This window comes from Saccostrea echinata, unplaced genomic scaffold, assembly GCF_033153115.1.
Source record: "Saccostrea echinata isolate AGI-Se365-2 ecotype Australia unplaced genomic scaffold, CSIRO_AGI_Sech_v1 ptg000037l, whole genome shotgun sequence".
NCBI classification, from domain to species: domain Eukaryota; kingdom Metazoa; phylum Mollusca; class Bivalvia; order Ostreida; family Ostreidae; genus Saccostrea; species Saccostrea echinata.
In genome coordinates, this window is record NW_026889786.1 from 696,948 (window position 1) to 719,395 (window position 22,448).

The 22,448-nt window shown below is 35.0% G+C and overlaps 2 protein-coding genes across 3 annotated transcripts; one reads left to right on the forward strand and one right to left on the reverse strand.

Moving 5' to 3' along the window:
• Positions 1 to 846: 846 nt before the first annotated feature.
• Positions 847 to 6,580, reverse strand: LOC133200131 (protein fem-1 homolog C-like). The gene is made up of 2 exons (XM_061335880.1): positions 6,502 to 6,580; positions 847 to 3,242 (listed from the first exon to the last, which is right to left on the reverse strand). Exon 2 carries the CDS (start codon positions 3,235 to 3,237, stop codon positions 1,315 to 1,317), a length of 1,923 nt encoding a protein of 640 aa, XP_061191864.1. The 5' UTR covers positions 3,238 to 3,242; positions 6,502 to 6,580; the 3' UTR covers positions 847 to 1,314.
• A 4,674-nt stretch (positions 6,581 to 11,254) lies between these two features.
• LOC133200145 (polymerase delta-interacting protein 3-like) lies at positions 11,255 to 20,795 on the forward strand. Of its 2 annotated transcripts, none has more exons than XM_061335897.1 (8): positions 11,255 to 11,342; positions 11,832 to 12,339; positions 13,497 to 13,562; positions 13,695 to 14,183; positions 14,292 to 14,357; positions 14,793 to 14,922; positions 18,597 to 18,696; positions 20,168 to 20,795. In XM_061335897.1, the coding sequence occupies exons 1-8, from the start codon at positions 11,278 to 11,280 to the stop codon at positions 20,283 to 20,285; spliced, it is 1,542 nt and encodes a 513-aa protein (XP_061191881.1). In that variant the 5' UTR covers positions 11,255 to 11,277; the 3' UTR covers positions 20,286 to 20,795. The 2 variants fall into 2 exon arrangements, with proteins under 2 accessions (XP_061191881.1, XP_061191882.1); XM_061335898.1 differs by having other exon boundaries at positions 13,497 to 13,553; positions 13,692 to 14,183.
• Positions 20,796 to 22,448: the final 1,653 nt, after the last annotated feature.

The window sequence follows — 22,448 nt, forward strand, 5'->3', positions numbered from 1 at the left end:
CAACAGTTTGACTGCTTGATGTAGTCTATTTTGCGAAAAAAAAGAGAAATTTCTGTGAAAAATCTTTCAAATCACTACTGCTCCGACAGTTTTCGTCTGATTTTAATCCTATTTTCTACACAAGTAGACTACTAAGTTAAATGATTCTGTGTATTTTTGCTTCTAACGAACGGTGTTGCCATGATTACTTAAAATTGTAACTGTCAAAACAGTACTCCTCCTACAGATTTTGGTCTGATTTCAATAAAATTTGTTACACGATTAGACTACTGTATATTCGGTTTTTTATTTCAATGAAATGTGTTGCAATAGTTACTATAAATAGATATTTCTGTTTAAATTTTGTTCACCTCCTATAGTTTTGGTCTGATTTCAATAAGAGTTTTTACACAAGCAGCCTAATTCCGTATTTGACAAACGCTGTTGCTATATGGTTCCTAGAAATAGAAAATTCTGTGAAATTCTTTCAAAGGGTTCTCCTCCTACAATCTTAGTGGGATTTCAATAAATTAAAACATGGAACACACGTAGACTACACTAAATTACACAATTCTGTATATAGATTTTTCAATTTCTATGAAAGGCGTTGTCTTGTTTTAGAAATTTCTATGAATTTCTTTTCAGAATGATTCTTCTCCCAAAGTTTTTTCTATTTGACTTCAACAAAATTTGGTACACAAGAAGACTCCACTAAGATGCATCATTCTGTTATAGGTTTTTGATTTTGACAAACGGTGTTGCCTTGTTCCTAAAAATTAAAAAAAAATCTGTGAAATTCTTTCAGAAGGCTACTCCTCATACCGTTTTAGCCGGATTGCAATTAAACTTGCCACAAAAAAAGACTAATCAAGGATCATTATTCAATTTATTGCTGTTGCCATAGTTTCAAGTCCAAAATATATTCCGTATCTAATAAATACGTCCATCCATTGGCATGTGTGAAAAGGGACATCATTACAAGTATAAACCAGCAAAGGTACGGTGTCGTCAGAGACTTTTGGTTTTCAATATGATAGGTCCTCCAAACCTTTCTTGATTCAAAAGTTGAGTGTAAATGAACATGTTAAAGAAATCCTTCATTGTGACCTTTTTTTATGGACTACATTCAGAAAGTTAACCCATAAATTTTCAAATACTAAAATTGCCATGGGAATGTAAAATGTCTAGAAATGAAAATACTTCTTGAGAGAAAATAAAGCAAATAGCAGTAAACAATCTATATAAACAGTGAACTATCTCCAAAAGTATGTAGATATGTTTATGATTTAACAATGGATTAATGAACTGTTTCTAGTCACCAATTTATCATCTTAACTACTCTGGAGGTTGATGCAGCGCCACAAAAGGATTCAATGTAAATGGAATCAATCCATCATGAGGAATTTTATATTTCCCTACCACAAGGGCAGCCAGACATTTCAGAGATCGGTACCTGAGTTCATCAAACATTATTCCGGTCTCTCTCAACAAATCTAAGCAGTTTTCTTTAGCCGCGTCTACAGTATCTACGTGGACGCCATGTTCCAATAAAAAGGACACGATTGATCTCGCACAGTCTTGGTTGTCTAATGTGTCTCTACTACCTAACTGTCTAAGAAAACGGTGCAAGCATGTCCGCCTTTCTTTGTCAAAATAATTCACATCGAATCCGCTCTTAAGGAACAAACGAACCATATCCAAATCAAGCAGAGGGTCACATGTGTAAGTTGAAAATCCTTTTGCATTTTCATTGAAAAAGCGTCGATCGAGTACAGCATGTAGTAAGTTCGGTTCACATCTTGAGACAAATGTCGGATTGACGTCTGCAAGTCGTCTACATGCTGTTAAAAATCGCTCACTTTCTTTTTCCTCTACAAGAAGAAATTTAGCAAAGAATATGGTTATAAAAAGCAAGTTGTTATAACACTTGGATCGTTCTGATGTTGTCTTGTGTTTCCCTTTCCGTATGATGGCTTGTATCTGGTCTACAACATGTATAAACTTACAGAAAATATTCTCAATAATTAAAGGTTTCATGTCATTAGGTGTCTGATAGGCAATGCTAACAGCCACTCTTATTATCATCCGTAATGAATAAATGTTGTTCTCATGAAGAGGTTTATTCCTCTCCAAAAACAAATCATGTGCACTAATGAAAACTTGTAATGTTTCGTAATTGCTCGGTCTGTTAAAGCCGTACTGTAGAAGAGTATACAGAAACTCTTCGTGAAGTGGACCAAGGATTCTGTGCTTCACTATTACGGATTCCCGCCGCTGTCTATCACTGCCATCGCAAACAGTTTGTAGTTCCTCAAAATTGGTATGCTCAAGATTCGGTCCAAGAACAGGAAGGGTGGGTTTTACTTCTTTCTGAATTCCATGCATCCCCCGGAGTTTAACTGCCTTTAGCCAATACTCTTCCGAATCCCGGTATTCTTCATTGTCCACTGCAGACGCACCCAATAGTTCAAAACATTCAATGACGTCATTCTGACTAATCTCGGGTCTTTGGCAAAGAAGATCCGCCATTTCAGGCTGTAGGAAACAGGCAGCGCTTCGAAGTGGAGAATCTCCATATTTATCTGGAATTGAAGGATCGGCACCTGACTCCAAAAGAAATTGAAAAGATTCAAAGCTTTCATTGTGTATAGCATAATGCAAAGCTGTTAGCTGCATCTTTTTCGTCTCGCGTGCATTTACGTTTGCGCCTTTTTCAACTAAAAGCTTTACAAGTGATGCACACTTGACGGCATTCATAAGGCATGAGGACCCATATCTATTTGGTATATTGACATCTGCGCCTTTTGAGATTAGAAATTCTACCATTTTTTCGTCATTCTTATAACAGGCAGTTCTAACCGCGGCTGACTGGGAGTTCGAACGACCATTGACATCGGCACCATGATCCAAAAGAACAGCCGCAAGTGGTAGATTTCCACGAATTGCCGTCACCCACAAAGGCGGGGCAATATGGACAGAATTGTTATCTTCATGCACAACTTCCTTGCCGGTGATTTCTACATCCGCGCCGCACTCATCTAAAAAATATTTTACAATTTCCACTTTTTCAGCAATTGTTAAACGTGATTCATCTTTAAGACCACAAATATAAAACAGTGCATTCACTTCCTCTGTTGGGCATTTTTTGTTGACTATATATTTTCTGGTTTCCAAGTCATATTGGCTTAAGAAATTTTTCAATGTTTTAACATCAAAATTGGCCCACTGTTCACGGAATTGTCGAAATGTGTCCTCCATTTTTGCTGAAAGGGGAAAAAATATATACATTTATTAGATAAGGGTATGACGCCAATAGTCATTTTGTCAGAACCAAGGTACGAAGTTAGGAACTGTTGCCCGAGGATGGTCCCTGACCCGACCCCGTTTGAATAAGATCTAAAACTTCCAAATTAATGTAATATATAAAATTTCTTCTACACTTCTAAATATTTCTAGTAGAGAAAACTGGTGCACAATTATAATGCAAAATGATCCCCCAGCCACAATCATCAAAGTATTGATACAGTTATGAAAGACGGGGTCGTATTCATGCTTTTGAAGTACGTGAAAGTGTCACAAAATCATTTTCTGTCTTATGTATATATGGTCAAACTGTTTACTACTAAAGTCTGTTACAATTTAATATTATATACTACATATGTTTATATTACCATGCCACACAACCTTCTTTTGATGTTTGTTATATTTATTCAATGCTATAAGATCTATGTCTTGGGCAATAAAGATTATATATATACTAATTAATGCGATAAAATATAATTCGGGGCAACCAGTATCTAAAGGAAAATTTACTATAGCAAAATACTATACTCAGAAAAAGTGCCCCCCCCCCCCCCCCGCGTTCTACGGACCTTCTGTGAGTATGATTTAGTAATAAAATGTTTATTCTAATTTCATCTTTTTTTTTTACATTGAACACATTATTGATGCGCTTATAAGAATAAATGATCCGGAAACAAAACGTATAAAATATCCATTGGGCCAGTTTGTGTATATATTAGGAAGGGTGGGTGGGGCTCGTCCAAAAGCACCTCATTTTATCCTAACAAGAATTTCCAAATCAACCATATTCAGCTATCCCTGAGACTGTTTGCAAATATAAGATGGAAAGAGGGTTACTCCAGGATCGAAACTCTGATTTTTCATTTACATCTCAATAAATACTAATCTTAACAAGCTTGTTTTTACAATAACCCTATGATTTTGTTCTTTGAAGCTATTTAAGTGACGTGTCACAGTAAGATGTGTCTTAACTTCAGATTTATGTGTGCCTTTTCTTTCACCGTACAATGTATATGTAAACATGTATAACCTGCCCTCAACTACTTTCTGCAAAAGAAAAAAATCCGTAATATGACATTGTTAAAATAATATTCAAACAACACATGTCAGCTACATATTCGTAGTTATAAAGAGATGCAGTGGGGATAGACGGTCATAGACACCTTCCCCCTTTAGAATTTTCAGTTTTGTTAATTGTATATAATTAAGTATCTAAAGAGGAAAAAACCTAAGAAAAATGAACCCCTTACAAAAATATAGATAAAATTTCATTCCACACAAGTTTTTAGAGGCCTGAATATTACCCCACCTCCCTCCCAAAGCTTTCTCCTCCCACCACCACCCCCCTTTTTTAATAAGTCAATGTTTTTTGTTGATTACTGGATCCTCTCCCCCCCCCCCCCCCCCCCCAAGCAAACAATACTATTTTCGAGTTTGTTATGTATGTTGGTGCATGGATGAAGCTACAGATTAAAATCAATAATAAAATACTTCATAAACCGGGGGGGGGGGGGGGGGGGCACTTGTACTAATATTTGATCGTATGGAATCCATTGATTAAAAGATCTATACAAAATTTTAAGAGCTCCGAAGATGACATCACCCCTTTTCATGTATTCAGATTTCCTGAATTCTAATAGGTTTATTTGAGATGCAGAAATAGTCCATCTTTTGTGTAAAATGAGTTTGAAGATAAACAAAAGGCCCATGGGCCACAACGCTCACCTGAGTAACTTTGGCCCTGCTGTTCTTCACCAGATTTTCCCCACTTGTAATACTTATTGTGGCCCCAACCTACCCCTCTGGTTTATGATTTGCACAATTTAAAATTTACTCTACCTCAGAAAGCTTAAGTTTCAGTTTTTATGGCCCAGTGGTTCTTGAGGAGATTTTTCTTATATAATTCAATGTAAAACTTCAATTCCCTATTGTGGCCTTACCCTACCTCTGGAGCCATGCTTTGAACAATTTAGAATCTACACTACCTCAGGAAGCTTCCATATATATATGTTTCAGCTTTTCTGGTCCAGTGGTTTTTGAGAAGATTTTGAAAGATTTTTCCATTATATTTCAATGTAAAACTTGGATTCAATATTGTGGCCCCATCCTACCCCAGGAGTCATGATTTGAATAATTTAGAATCTACACTACATGTAATATGTAGATAAAGAAGAAATAACCTTATGGTAGGGCTCGGTCACTATGGGCAAACAATTTTTACATGAGTATATATTGGAAAAATCTTCTCAAAAACAACAAAGCCTTGATCATTCATATTTATGTGGAAGCATCCATAGGTAGAGTATATTCAAGTTTGTTCAAATCAGCATCCCTTGGGTTTGATATGGCCAGAATGGGCGATTACAATTTTACAAAGGAAAACATGGGTAAAATCTTGAAATATCTTTTTCCAAGAACAGCAAAGCCATGAGCAATCATATTTATATGCAAGCGTCCTTAGGTACATGTAGTGAAGATTCAAGTGTTCAAAATGTGACCCCCGGGATAGGTTGGGACCACAGTCAAAGTTTTACATAGGAATATGTAGGAAAAATCTTTAATACAGTTCTTCTTCTCAAGAACAGAAAAGCCATTATATAATTATGTCATATTTATAATATGGAAACATCTACAGGTAGTGTAGATTCAAGTTTTTTTCAAATCAGGATCACCATGGGTAGGTGGGGCTATAATGGGCATTCAAAGTTTTACATAGGTATATAGAAAAAAGAATTTAAGAAATTTTTTTCTCAATAACAGCAAATTCAATTGATCGGTCAAATTTTATGGAAGTATCCACAGGTAGTGTGTATTCAAGGTTGTTCAAATCATGACCTCTGGGGGTAGCATGGGGTCTCTATGAGCGATCAAATTTTTACATGGGTATACATAGCAAAAATCTTTAAAAATCTTTTTCCCATGAAGGATAAAGTCACAGTCATATTTATATGGAAGAATCCACAGGTAGTGTAGATTCAAGTTTGTTTAAACCATGACCCCTGGGGCCATAATGTATAATCAAAGTTTTACTTTTGGAAAACATAGGTAAAATCTTTTAAAATGACTTGGAATTGTAGATCTCTGGGTTTGTCCATTCGAATTTTCTTAACCAGACAGCTACAGTTCTGCAGCTAGGCCACATCAGCTAGATGCGGCCTTCATTTTGTATTCTATATTGTAGTAGAGGCATAGATGATCGAGAAAGTTTTTTGCACTCACTAAGTTACTTTATCCAGCGAAGGAAATAGCCTGATGATCAATTAAGTGATAATCTTTCACCTTCATTCATATTTCGTCATTCCTAAGATTTCTTTCAAAACGAAAGTAGGCTACGGAGCTTGTACAATCGTACCATGAATAGTTCGTTTGTAAGGATCCCTTTTGGGTTGGGGTTATAAAGATAAACAATTCAGTGTATGTGCTCTCCCTTTATGACTTTACTAAAATGAAACTTTAACTAATGATAAGTTTAACTTCTAAAGATCATCTGTAAAAGTTACTTTTAATTACAGTAATTATTTTATATTTAAATGCCGCTTTCACTGAAAATGGGGGATATTAATTTGGATCTGTCCATTCGTCTCTCTTTCTGTCATATATGTAACGCTTTCATTTCCGGACGATATCTCAAAAAGTTTGGATTTAAAATGTTTAAAAAATATACTTATGGAGCTAATTAAAACATCTAAATGCACTTATTGAGCTAATTAAAACATCTAAATGCATTTTAACAAAAGAATGTTGAACTACGCCTTTCATTTCTAATATTATATATTTCTTTTATTATAAATTAAACATGGATCCGCAATTTATTGATATAGAATGGACTATTTATTCAACCAATTTGGGCCCACAGTGGAGCATAATGATGTAATGTACGAAATCATAAGAAATAAAATTTTGAAGATATTATTTAAAACTTCCTCTTGGATTATTATACAGCGGACATTTTAGCAGAAAATGTATTCAGCTCTGTTGAACTTAAAATACAGTAACGAAAGACTCTTGAACAGTTGAAATCACACCTAAGAAGAATTTTGTTTTACCACTGACATTTACTAGTTTTTCTTTCGTATCTGCCTGTTTCTACCAGTAGGAAATGATTATTAATTTTGTATTTTGCTAGAATTACCCAGTTATCCTTTTTTTTTTTAATTCAAGTATTTTTCAAAATTGAGTGACCTTTTATACTCGAAAAGGACTTAATTTAATAAATTCTGGTATGGACATTTTCCCAAGAGTTAAAAAAAATTATTACATAATTGCTTAGCCTTTTACGTACAATTTAAATTTGTTTTCACATAACTTTAAAAGGGACTTTTCACATAACTTTAAAAGGGACAAAACAATATGTCGCTTTTCAATGTCGAATAATATACTGGAATAATAATCACTGTTAACAGTGTTAGACTTGCACTCATTGAAATCTGTCTCTAGTAGGTAGGGTGTTGTGTGTTCTAGTCTATACCAGTACATACATATTTGCTTTAGTATATCAATGTATAATGGATACCTTCCCAGTTCTGAACAGATTCCTATATATTTGTACAAGTTTTAGATACCCCTATAATATATTTACATGTACAGAATTTCATACTGAGTTATACTAAATTCTAAAGATGTATACTGAGTTATTCTAAATTCTAAAGATGAATTACGGCAAGATACGAGGTATATAAGGAGCGTAGGGACGTTAACCGGTTAACCGAGACTCTTACTTGTAGGAGTAACCCCCCCCCCCCCCACGCAAAGACAGACATAATATAGACATTGAAATTGAAAATTGGGGCTTAGCCCCCCAAAGGTTTTTTTTGGTTGGTTGGTTTAGCCCCCCCCCCCTTTCAATTTGTGCTATAGAACACCTATATGACATCTCAGGAGATAGGAAATAGTATGTGTATATGTACTTCCTATTGTTTGTTATTTATGATGTATCTTCCATTTAAAGTGACCCTTATTAAAAAAAAAAAAAAACTTGTTGAATGATTTTTGAAAGGCCCGGGGTAACTTTTCCCCTAATATTTGATAATACAACTCGGCAAACCTCAATCGATTTTGAACCTTCGCATGGCCGTAGGAACCGGGGAGGCACGGGGGGCCGTGCCCCCCCCCCCCCCAGTTATTTTGCCGATATATAGTTTACTATAGTAGCTACTATATGCTTGTGGCCCCTCAATAAAAACGTCTGATGACCTTTTTTTTTTGCTTGTCAAGGAATTTTTGGTAGTTGATAGTGCCGCAATGTCCGGGGTCAGTTCAAATATAATTTTCACCTTTTATTTTGAAATATTAAAATTTGCTTGTGAGTATTTTTAACATTGAATACGGTTTGCATGCATTGCGTTGAGAAATGAATAATATTATTTATGTTCTTTGGTTTAATGGTTTAATGGAAATAAATAAACAACCTCTTTCAGGACAAAAACTACGAAAGCCTATTAGGATCAAACTACGGTAAAAAAAAAATTCAAAAGGCGTTATAACGCCTTTTCGAAAGGCGTTATAACGCGAAAAAAAGCGTAATATTTACATTTGCAAATGTTTTCCCTTATATAACACTATTGAAAGCAACGCGTATCTATATCCGTATAAACACAGGTTCCTCGCGTCATAAACGTTCAATGTAATTTCTCAGTGACGTCATAAAGGGTCGACGCGCAAACAATGGATCAAATACGTGCCGTTGAGTTTGAAAAATAAAACATTTCACGCGTCAAAGATTATAATCAGGAAAATATAAAATATGAATAAGTCATAAATGTAAATATAAGTAATAATGTATCATTTTTAAACATCTATCGGATATAAATACGGGTTGGTACGAGATCAAATTTACCATAAAGCCCTTCGGGCTTTATGGAATTTGATCTCGTGACCAACCCGTATTTATATCTCGATAGATGTTTAAAAATGATACCTTATTTCTTAAATAACGCCTTTCGAAAAGGCGTTATAACGCATATAAAGGCGTAATTACGCCTTTCCAAAAGGCGTTATAACACGAAAAAAGGCGTTATTACGCCTTTCCAAAAGGCGTTTTTACGCCTTTCCAAAAGGAGTTATTACGCCTTTCAAAAGGCGTTATTACGCCATTCTAAAAGGCGTTATTACGCCTTTCCAAAAGGCGTTACGCCTTTCCAGAAGGCGTTATTGCGCCTTTCCAGAAGGCGTTATTGCGCCTTTCCAAAAGGCGTTATTACGCCTTTGAAAAAGGCGTTATTACGCCTTTCCAAAAGGCGTTATTACGCCTTGTAAAAGGCGTTATTACGCCTTTTTTAAAAGGCATTAATACGCCTTTCAAAAAGGCGTTATTATGCCTTTTGAAGGGCCATTATTATGTCTTTGACAGGCCCGTGCTTTTAAAGTGGGGGCATAAAATTGACAAGCAAACAAAAAAAACAAGAACACCCCCCCCCCCCCGAAAAAAAATAAACTGCCTAAACTTGAGGGGAAACTTTTTCTAATTTTCGGTAAAACTTTTTTTAAATGCAATGACTTGCCCGAGTTTAACCATACTGCAACAAAATGTTAATGGACCAAGCAATCAATAAATGATTAAATTTATATTTAAACTATAGCAAGACTATTCTCCCAAAAAGTGGAGTGGGGGACCACCCCCCCCCCCCCCCACTCACATTCGTACTACCGGCCTGTTTGAAAAAGAGTTGTATCCAAAAATGGAAAGGCGTTATTTTAAAATAGTAAATATATGAAAGATTGAACCAAAGCCATCTTTATTTATGCAATATTTAGGTTATAGTTTTAATATTATAAATTATATTATAAATTATAGTAATTTCTATATTCCTGCACATCTCGCAGACAGTTGTTTGCATTTTGCATGCATATTAAGAGAAGTCAACGCTCTACTTTTGAAAATCCAGGATATAGGCAGAACCAGCTTTGGGCTTTGCTAGCCACGTATTAAAAATTCATGTCAAATTTGAAATATTTTTCTCTCCTCTTGGTAAATAACAGGCAAAGTATTTGCATAGGTATAATGAGCAATTAGCCTTCAACAAAATTTCTGAAATCCATACACCTTGGTAGAAGCGTCTGGCATCAGAGAAGGATTAAGTTGGTTTAACACTGAAAATATTTTACACATTTAAAAATCTTTTTTCCTAGAAATCTAATTATAATCAGCCCCCAGGGTGGGCTAAGTACCGGTAAGTCATGTATTGAAAAAAAAGAGGCGTAATAACGCCTTTTTAAAAGGCGTAATAACGCCATTTTAAAAGGCGTAATAACGCCTTTTGGAAAGGCGTAATAAAACCTTTTGGAAAGGCGTAATAACACCTTTTGGAAAGGCGTAATAACGCTTTTTAGAAAGGCATAATAACGCCTTTTGGAAAGGCGTAATAACGCCTTTTTAAAAGGCGTAATAATGCCTTTTGGAAAGGCGTAATAACGCCTTTTGGAAAGGCGTAATAACGACTTTTCTCGCGTTATAACGCCTTTTGGAAAGGCGTAATAACGCCTTTATTTGCGTTATTATGCCTTTTTCCGCGTTATAACGCCTTTTCAAAAGGCGTTATTACGCCTTTTTTCGCGTTATAACGCTTTTCAAAAGGCGTTATAACGCCTTTTAATTTTTTTTTTTTTTACCGTAGTTTGATCCTAATAGGCTTTCGTAAAAAAAACATCCCCATCCCCTCAAAATATTAGAAAGTGAACATATACACTGTATCTGAGCATTTACAGATTGGAAGCGAAACAAACTGGTTAGTGCGAACCATACTCCCTTTGCCCTAGGTTCCATGTGGTTTCGTCCCCGTGTAATTTTGATTGTTGTTACAAGTGTACTGTAGTTGACTCACTGTCTCATAGGCAATAGGTTAAAGGTTCATTAATGGCATTTTATCAGCTACACATATTTTTAATCGGTTTTTAAACGCTTTAACGTTTGCAAAAAACATTTAGATGATCTTAGTTTTCGCGCCTAAACGAACTCGAACTTCATAAGGAGAAATTGACGAGAATCAAGGATTTAACATGGAATTATCATTAGATGACTACATAGGCAGTACCTCTGGAATGGATTTTCACGTGCAAATTAGGTAATATAATTAAAATGAATAGAAGGAGTGGTTTGTTACAGAAGTTTTTCTAGGCGTCATTTTATCTCTTGTTATATCTGTTTTTAAAATTTAATCAATGTTCACTTCAGCCTCTCTCCACATGTCACTGTAGCTGTGTAGCTGTATCAGATTACTTTTTTGAAGACATTTCGTTTGTCATATATTTGTATGGACAGTATATTTAAAAGACATCAAAAAGAGAATGTCGAAGTGTCTATTGTCGATAAAATATTCAAATCACTGCTTTTTCTAAATCATGATAAAGAAAATGAAAGTAAGGTTATTTAAGTGATGTGAGGATATTCTGTTTCATAAACCTTGCATTGTTACCATATGCCATATTTTTAAATTGCTTTTTCACACTGTGGAATTGATAATATGATTGTGTTGATGTTGATATACAATTCACAATTACCTGAATATTGATATTGATCACGTATATTGATCTGCAGATTTATATTCCAACAGAAATACCCAAGAACAGAGAAACATTGGTTTTTCTGGAAGAGGAAGAGGGAATGTTCGAGGCCTGGGCCGTGGTATTACAGGTTCAAAGTCAGGAGTAAATACTGTGAATTTTAGAGGTGGAGCAAAAGGTTTCAGAGGTGGGATCAGAACTTTCAAATCATTGAGAGGTGGTTCAGATGTAAATACTGCAAAATTTAGAGGAGGAATTGTTTCTGGCAGTGCATCCAGAAATTTGACAATTTCTGTTCCTAGTAAGTCTGGTGGATTTGATGCTAGAGCAAAAATATCTGCCAACAAGAGACCTTTGGATGCAAGGGATAAGTTGTCTTTAAAAGGAAAACAGACAGATGCCAGAGCAAAAATTGCAAATATTCAAGCTCAAAAAATGGGAGTAAAGACTAATGATGCTAGAATGATTATCACAAGTAAGACCGGAGGCCAAGGAGGAGATGTCAAAGTGAGGGTGGGGTCTAGAGATAACACAGATAGTGCTCTTCTTACAAGAACAGTTAGTAGCTTAGTAATTCTACTTCCACATTAGAATGTCATTTCCATATTATACCGGTACTCCTGCAAACAAAGTTTGAGAGTATATTGGAATCACCCTGTCTCTCTGTCCATCTGTATTTAGACATGCTTTGTCTGGAGTTTATCTCTAAAACTATTTAGTGTTTTTCATCAAACTTGATAGAAAAATTAATACATACCATTTGAACTTGTGCACCAGGTATTTTCAGATTAATTTGTCAAAATTTAAAAAGGATATGAATATTATAAGATTTTATTCTACACATTCTACATACATTCTTTATTGACAGAAATAAGATGAGTGAAATTCTTGTCTAAACATAACTTTGAAAACAGGAAATATTAGGGACTCGTACTTGATACAAAGATAATTGTGACCACAGCTGTGTCTTGACTCTGTACCAAGGTCATGTTGGCAAAGTCAAGGTCATGGGTACAGAAGTATTGAATTATTGTTCTGGCCACAATTTTGAGATGGAGAAATATTTGTAGCTGATGCTTGAAACATAGGTTGTTTGTGACTCAAGGATATTTGCTGACTTTAAGTCAAAGAAATTTTGGACAAGTTCAAGTTCAAGATCACTGGCATTAGAAATAGGAAATATGAATATATTTTGCCATAGCTTTAAAGTGAAGAAAAACATCAGTAGATTGCATGTATACTAAGCACAAAGGTTGCTTGTGACCAGAGGGCTTGTAAACAATCCTGGTCATTTGCACAAGGTCAAGGTCATTGGATTCACATGTAAATTATACATTTGCAATGAAATAACATAAAAATACTGTACTTGCCCTCAGGGTTATGATCATAGGATATGTCATGACCCTGAACAAAGGTTATTTAGACAAGATCAAGGTCACAGAGTTTAGAAGAGACACAATTTAATCCTTAGACTGTGAATGGTAAGGTTTTCTGTACATCAACATAAAGACAGGTTCAACCAATACATCTCAAGAAGATTCAGATAATGGAAATTTGCAGTATAATCTTTAGCCCTGTAGGGGGTATAAGTCCTACTAGGACAGATATAGCTTTTAAGTTGTGAAAGGTCATATTTATTTCAAATAGACATCTTTGCATTTGATCTGCAAAATTAAAGCCTTTGAGAATAATTTTGTGTATAAAACTTATTATAGCTTAATACGGGAGGAAAACAAAGTTCAATCACACGGACAATACCAGGAGGAGGAGGAGCAGAAAAGGTAGGACTGAGTAAATGGAAAACCATGGGGATTATTGTTTTTGAGTTTTGTGTCCACACCTTTTACCATAGCCAACTTTGTCATCTCTGATTTATTATGTTTTCATTCACAAGTTTCCCCTTAATTTTCAAGCCTCCTTCCTCTATAACATTTGGACAAGGTGGAAATCCAATCATTCAAATAAAGAACGATCAGTTTCACAACCCACGACAGTCGTCTGGAGGTCAGTTAGATATTTACTATGATGAGGAAGAAGAAGGGAATGTCCAAAAGCCTATGACCTATTTAGTTGAGAAAACACTGACTGTTAAAAAACCTCAACTCCTTCCAACTTACAAATTTACACAAGAAGTACCAAAACGTCAACCTCCAGTTGTGAAAAAGCCCGTCATGATTTCAACAAAGAGACCCTCTCCTATCCATTTTGTTAGCTCAGATGATGTTATTGATGAGACACACAGGGAATTGAAACGTAAGGCATCTTCAGCACCAGTGTCTGGACCACTAAAGCTTGCCAGAACCACTGGGATTGTACCAGGAATTTCTGCTGTACCGTTAGAAAGGCCCAAAGTGTTGACGTCAGCAAGTGTTAAAGAGGAAGAAATCCCAGCAGAGTTGCAGGTACAGTGCTTGATAGAAAAGTTTGAATTGTTTCTCATTGCACACCACAAATTATTTTAAATGTACATATGTGTAATAAAATTAATTTTTTCCTTATATTTTTATCAGGAATCAAGTGGGTATCGTGTCATTGTCTCTAATCTTCATACTATTGTGGTACAAAATGACATTATAGTGAGTACATTTTAATAGACTAAAAAGGAAAATTCAGACAATATATCAGCCACTTATTGAAATTATGCATGTTCTAAGTACATTTGTATTGATTTGGGGAACAATGGGTATCTTTAGTAGCCATGTACAGAAGAAAACATTTTAATTAATTTAATGAATAAATGAACATTTTCTCTTCCTACTCAGAGTTTAAATTAACAGGTGGTTAAGGGTGAATAAAGATCACTTCTGGAAAAATTTTATATACATGTATGTGGAACCCTGAATGTTTATGTGGTCAATAAAGATTAAACCAAAAAAATAGGGAAAATGCTGAAATTGAAATACTAGTTCCATTACTTATTTGTAAAGCTTTTTTCAAAAGTTAAAATCTGAAATTTTATGACTGTATATTGATATGAAGTATGCAAATGCAAAAGTAAATTTTCTAAATAGGAGCTGTTTGGAGCCATTGGACCAATCAAACGAGCCCGGCTTTTGAAGGCAGGAGTAGCTGAAGTTGTTTACCTCAATAAAGAGGACGTTCAAAAAGCTATCCAGAAGTACCACAACAGAGAATTGGATGGTAAATTTACATCTTTCAAGAATTAAAGATCGACATTCATTTTATGATTGATACGTTGTAAAAGTGATGTTCTTTTTAAAGATATAGCGGAAACAATCTCTAGAGGTTATCTTCTTGTATGTACAGCACATGTATATACATGTACAGCAGGTTAAATTGTACCTGAGTATAGAAACATTTATATTTTTTCGTAAAGTTTAAGTAAATAAATTTATTCATAAAGAAAAGTAAAACTTGTTTAGTATCAACATGCATATAGTGAATTTATGGATATAGCAAAATGTTGGGGAACCCCAGCGAAATTCTAACAATTCCTTTAAAAATTTACAGTTATAACTGTGATATAATGAATTTACTGTTATAGCAAATTGATTTTTTGTCCCTTAAACATTAAAAATAATGAAATTTACATATTTTAAAATGAATTTTTAAGATTACAAAAGAGCTAGGTTCACTCTGCCTAAAATGGCCTTGTCTATATACATGTACCAATTAAATGTTCAAGACCCTGGGTCTCATTTCAAACATCAGTGTAAAGTAAAAACTTAGTGCTTTCATTTTCTATAACAAAGCTTCTTTCGAGAATCCAGGTATGTGAAATTGCAGTGTACTTGAATTTCGCAGAAGACAGGTGTTTTAGCTCACCTGAGCCGAAGGCTCAAGTGAGCTTTTCTGATCACAGTTTGTCCGTCGTCCGTCCGTCCGTCTGTCCGTCTGTCTGTCCGTCTGTCTGTCTGTCCGTCCGTCTGTAAACTTTTCACATTTTTGACTTCTTTTCAAGAACCACTGGGCCAATTTTGACCAAACTTGGTACAAAGCATCCTTGGGTGAAGGGGAATTTAAATTGTTAAAATGAAGGGCCAAGCCCCCTCACAAGGGGAGATAATCAAGAGAAGACAAAAATAGAGTGGGGTCATTAAAAAATCTTCTTCTCAAGAACCACAGGGCCAGTAAAGCTGAAACTTATATGGAAGCATCCTGGGGTAGTGGAGATTCTAAATTGTTCAAATCATGACCCCCGGGGGTAGGGCGGGGCCACAGTAGGGAATACAAGTTTTACATTGAAATATATAGGAAAAATCTTTAAAAATCTTCTTCTCATGAACCAATGGGCCAGTAAAGCTGAAACTTATATGGAAGCATCCTGGGGTAGTGTAGATTCTAAATTGTTCAAATCATGACCCCCGGGGGGTAGGGTGAGGCCACAATAGGGAATCCAAGTTTTACATTGAAATATATAGGAAAAATCTTTAAAAATCTTCTTCTAAAGAAACACTGAGCCAGAAAAGCTGAAACTTATGTGGAAGCATCCTGGGGTAGTGTAAATTCTAAATTGTTAAAATCATGACCCCCGGGGGTAGGGCGGGGCCACAATAGGGAATCCAAGTTTTACATTGAAATATATAGGAAAAATATTCTTCTCAAGAACCACTGAGCCAGAAAAGCTGAAACTTATGTGGAAGCATCCTGGGGTAGTGTAGATTCTAAATTGTTCAAATCATGACCCAGGGGGGTAGGACGGGGCCACAATAGGGAATACAAGTTTTACATTGAAATATAAAGAAAAAATCTTTAAAAATCTTCTTTTCAAGAACCACTGGACCAGAAAAACTGAAACTTACGTGGAAGCATCCTGGGGTAGTGTAGATTCTAAATTGTTCAAATCATGACCCCCGGGGGGTAGGGTGAGGCCACAATAGGGAATCCAAGTTTTACATTGAAATATATAGGAAAAATCTTTAAAAATCTTCTTCTAAAGAAACACTGAGCCAGAAAAGCTGAAACTTATGTGGAAGCATCCTAGGGTAGTGTAGATTCTAAATTGTTAAAATCATGACCCCCGGGGGTAGGGCGAGGCCACAATAGGGAATCCAAGTTTTACATTGAAATATATAGGAAAAATCTTTAAAAATATTCTTCTCAAGAACCACTGAGCCAGAAAAGCTGAAACTTATGTGGAAGCATCCTCAAGTAGTGTACACTCTAAATTGTTCAAATCATGACCCTGGGGATGGGGGGGGGGGGGGGCACAATAGGGAATCCCAAGTTTTACATTGAAATATATAGGAAAAATCTTTAAATATCTTCTCAAGAACCACTGGACCAGAAAAACTGAAACTTATGTGGAAGCATCCTGGGGTAGTGTAGATTCTAAATTGTTCAAATCATGGCCCCTGGGGGTAGGGCGGGGCCACAATAGGTATTACAAGGGGGGAAATCTGGTAATGAACAGCATGGCCAAAGTTACTCAGGTGAGCGATGTGGCCCATGGGCCTCTTGTTGAGTATCTTCAGCAAAGAATTAAAATATGAGCCCACCCATCAATCCAAAAACTAAAACATTTTATAATCTTTGGCAATAGTTTTTAGCTCACCTCAACGAAGTTGGGGGAGCTTATGTAATAAGCCGGATGAATGACCAGGTTAAAGTTTTTGGAGCAGATCTCATTTCCAAGTAAATATAAGCCCTATATTGAACAAACTTGCATGGATGATACACCTAAGGATGGACACTACTTGATTTGCTTCAGATGCTGGATCTGACCTATATTTTCTGGATTAGTGACCAGGTTAAATTTTTTGGAACAGATCTCATTTCTAAGTAACTTTAAGTCCTATGTTGACTTGCATGGATGATACATGTAAGGATGCACACTACTGGACTTGCTTCAGATGCTTCAGCAGGTCTCCTCTCCAAGTAACTAAAGGCCCTATATTGACCAAACTGGCATGGATGATATATCAAGGGACGAACACTCTCAAACTTGCTTCAGATGCTGGATTTGACTTACATTTTCTGGATGAGTGACTAGTTTAAAGTTAGATAAGTCCATTCCCAAATAACTGCAAGCCCTATCAGACCAAAATTGCATAAATGTTGCATCTAGGGATGCACTTTACTGGATTATTAGTTTAGTATGGGACTTTGCCTTACTTAAAGACAACATTTGTTGAGGTGAGCTCTGTAATCTCTAATTACTTATGTTTTCATTATATAATTGCACATTTTGGATCAGAGGTTGAGCTTAAACTTTTGGCCATTTTTAAGAAATTTACAGAATTTGGGAATAATGATACAATTTTTGATGTCACAATACTTATACTAATGAGAAAATTATGTCTTTTTCAATAGATATACAAGTGATATTTAATGTATTGATTTTTGATTTTTAGCTCACCTTGACAAAGTCGAGATGAGCTTATGCTAAACCCCCCGTGTCAGCAATAGCGTTGGCGTCCCGGTTAAAGTTTTAGGAGCAAGTCCATTCCCAAGCAACTATAAGCCCTACCTGGACCAAACTTGCATGGGTGATGTATCTAGGGATGTACACTACCACACTTGCTTCGGATGCTGGATCTGACCTAGATTTTCCAGATGAGTGACTAGGTTAAAGTTTTAGGAGCAGGTCCGTTCCCAGGTAACTTTAAGCCCTACCTTGACCAAACTTGCATGGATGATGCATCTAGGGATGGACACTATCACACTTGCTTTGGATGCTGTGGTAGTGTCCATCCCTGGATGCAAGAAAAAATTGTTACACAAATTCACTATATACATACTTTAATGAGTTTGTTTTACGAATATAATGAATTAAGGATATAGCAAAGTAAATTTACAGGTAAGCAAAACTTCTCTATAACAGAGTTTTACTGTATATTCTCTTTTTATTGTAGGATTGCCAATGCAGGTAAAATTGTACACTCCTCCCAAACCAAAAAAGGCTACACCTGAATCAATTGTTGGCAATGTCAAAGATGTGGAGGGTCCCCTCAGGTAAATTAAAGGGTGTAGAAATCAAAATTAAATGTAGTGCACTTACTACACAGAGTCTTGAAAGTCTTCAAATTCTGTTTAGGTCTTTGAATGTCTTTGAAATCAATAAAGAGTGGTTGAAAGTCTGAATTTAGGGCTTTGGCTTTGAAAAGTACAGTTGAACTTTGGTGTCTTGAACATCGATGTACATGTATTGAATACATTGGATTTGTCAAAGTGAGTGGGAAGTCTCTTCCACTTTTTCTTTATGTATTTTAACCTCATTATCTCAAACCTTAAGATATATCAGTTTTTCCCTGGCCCCATCAAGTTCGATATAATGATTGAGATTTGACTGCACTTGAATTTCGTAATGATCCCTCTGCCCATTCAGAAATTAAAAAAGACATTACAGTGTAGTTCATCTATGCTTCTATGCACTTCAATTATAATGTAACATGTATATACCATGTAAATGATAATAGGGGAAGTGTATATACTTGTAATAGTATTACATTAGTTAAATAATCAGCATGTACTACTACAACATTCCGATTAATGTATGGATTCCAGATTTTGAGAAATCAGGAAGTCTTTAAAGTAGAAAAGTCTCTATGAACCATGTAGAAGTGAAGTTCTAATTGTAGAAAACAGATGGTAAATCATCAAGTGCATATGGATGTATGACTGAAGTTTTTGTCAGTTTATCTCTTGAAATACTAGTAGATTAAAGTTGTACTGACCTACTTTTGTTAAAACTCCAAGGTTATTTGGGATTTAGATAATTTTTTGTTCAAGGAGATTTTTCAAATCATATCAATATTTTATTTATTAGCCTCTGTAAGCTAGTGTTGAGGAAATCTACAAGTATTTATAATATCGATTTTTGTGCTTTCTATATGCAATGCTTTTTTCACAGTTTATACCGGTATATATATATAATTATCACAACTGTCTTGTGGTTTTGTATTTCCCCTAGCCTGTAGCCTGAACAATAAATTTACTTTGTAAATACAGGCATTTGTTCCTGTAATAAAAATTTACCACATATTATAATAGTGGAAAAGTTGTTTCACCACATATAATATGCTATATTTGGATCTTGGACAGAATACTTTCTGTATTTTGATTGGAGAAAAAGTTGTTTAAAAAACATTAGGTCAAAACAATGTCAATATATTCTTGCTGTGCAGCGATAGGCAATACCTGGTGCTGTGTTTATTGCAATACTTTAAAAAATATTGCATGTAACAGAATGGAATTTTAAGGCGAAAGTCAAAATAGATAGAGGTATTAGTATATAAAATTTTGTTGATAACTTTCGATTTTTAAAGATTGCAGTTCTGGCATCTCTTCAGGATCAACCTTTGCAAACACAAAGATTGAATTTTTCTACACTGTAGTTTTAATATTTTGCATCATGCCTGAGACAAGTTGTTGCATTTTCATTAACTTGTGACTTTTAATCCAATATTTTATTTATTATTTACAGACTTGGTAAGGATAATCCAAGGAAAGGCTCAGATCTTGATGTTGGTATACTACACAAAGCTTTGTTCAAGACTGGTACTCCAAACAAAACAAAGGTGGCTTTTACAGTGAAAGTGTAATTGTCCACTCCAGAGCAGGCCATGTAGATTTTCTCCAGCAAACTTGTCTTGCTGCAAAACTAGAATGTAAATATTGGCAATTCAAAGGTCCTTATTTTTTGTGAGCCATCACCCACTTTGTATGAAATGAGATTATCTGCCCATATATCCATCTCCTTAAAGCTTTCCCACTTCCCTTAAATAACTTTGTTATTGCTTATTTTCATGTTTCTGTAGAGTTATGCCCCTCCCCTGTCCCTCCAAAAAAAAAAATTAGTAAAATTAAGTTTTGGAGCAAAGACTTAACAAAGTACTGTGAGTCCTTATTTTATACAAGGATACTGCAAAGGAGTTGTGTATATGGTGCATAAAGATAAAAAGATGAGCTTTTGTGACAACAGAATATATTCATAATTCATGTATGTTATCATCTCAATTCATATTGTCATTAATGGAACATTTTTCAAATGTCAGTATCATAATCATAGGCTTTGTTTTACATTCATGTTTCATTAAAGAATTAGCACACTATTGTTTTGTATATTTCTTTGTGTGTACCCATGTGCCTCTTATACTGAATTGGATTAAGCATAATATGTATTTACTTTCTTTTCTTCTTCTGTGTGCAGGGTATTCTGTTCCTAAGATTTACAATTTGATATATTTACTGAAAATAAGGGAGAAATAGGTAAACCTGCACATGACTGGATAGACATAAACTTTAAAAGCATCCCACAGGTCTAGTTACCATGAATAATTAGTTCTGTCAATGAATCAATTGTCCATTATCTGAAGGTTGCTGACCATGCCCCCCCCCCCCCCCCCCCCCCCCCCCATGCAGAGATACTGTAATACAGAGAATACTTCAAAAAGGTGATGAAAAATCCTGCATTCTGGCTGTATTAGATTTTACTTTAATATAAGTACCAAGATTATTTTTCCAAGTCAAGGGTGTAAAAATGGAATTTATGCAACTCAACAATGTAAGCTGACTTGTGAAAATGAATATACCAGGTAATTTATTAATCTTGGTACTTATTTTTAAGTGAATATCTGACAAGTTATTTTTAATTGTCTTCGGATGGTGGGGCTATTATGTACTGGAGTTTGTCCTTGTTAATAAATGCTGCCCTTGACAGTTTATTGATTAGTGTATTTATGAATCGATGCTGGTGCAGCTAGGTCACAAAAAGTATCTAATAAGGCCTATGATATGTAATCTGTTACATAGGAATCTTGAACCAGAAATTTCAAAATAGAATGAGATTAACAAAATACTAGAGTATTTGAATTTCTTTAAAAATTTATCGGTTTAAATTAGGGATGTCAACGAATAGTCGACTATTCGACTATCAGTCGAATGGACCGACGATCGAATAATGAAACGACATTCGAATATTATTTTAACTAACTAAATGCAATAAATGAGTGATAGATGAGATGGAATTCTCATCAAAAAATGAGAAACAGTCTTTTCTCATAGACAGTCGATAATTTTCCTCAACAAAAAACGGTAGATTATCCATGTACGTATAGAAAGTACAGCAATTATAAATGCTTCACTACTGCGAGAATTAATTGTCAGTAACTGTCTGTGTTGTTTTTGTAATAAATTAACCAATATAATGGGCTTTGTTTGTAAAATTATTCATTGGACAATTATCTTCTGTTATTTTAAGTTTGCTCAAATGCAAGGAATAAACCTGTTTTGATACATCGATAATTATTAAAACAATGCGCTTACATTTTAAACTGTTTGAGGACATTTTGATAGCCCCCCCCCCCCCTCCATTTTATTTCATAATAAGCTTTAAAAAATATCGGCTGGCAATTTTTTAATGCTTACTAAATAAAAAAAATGACCGCATGTACAGGCCGATTTATGAATTCTATTTATGGGGAAATAATAAATTTTGGAGAATTAGGTTTTTAAATTTATTTCATAGAATCATGATATCCACGCGTTACGTTGGATTAATTTTGATGTTACTTTTTAAATAGATTTAAGTAAAAAGGTTTCTGAGTATGTACCAATGAAGTATGAAATAAAATTTTATTTTCAGAAAATGTTCCGAATATTCGACTATCGTTCGAATAATGCAATCGAATGATCGACTAAGGAAAATAAATATTTTGACATCCCTAGTTTAAATCAATTTGTTCACTTCAACAAAAATACACATA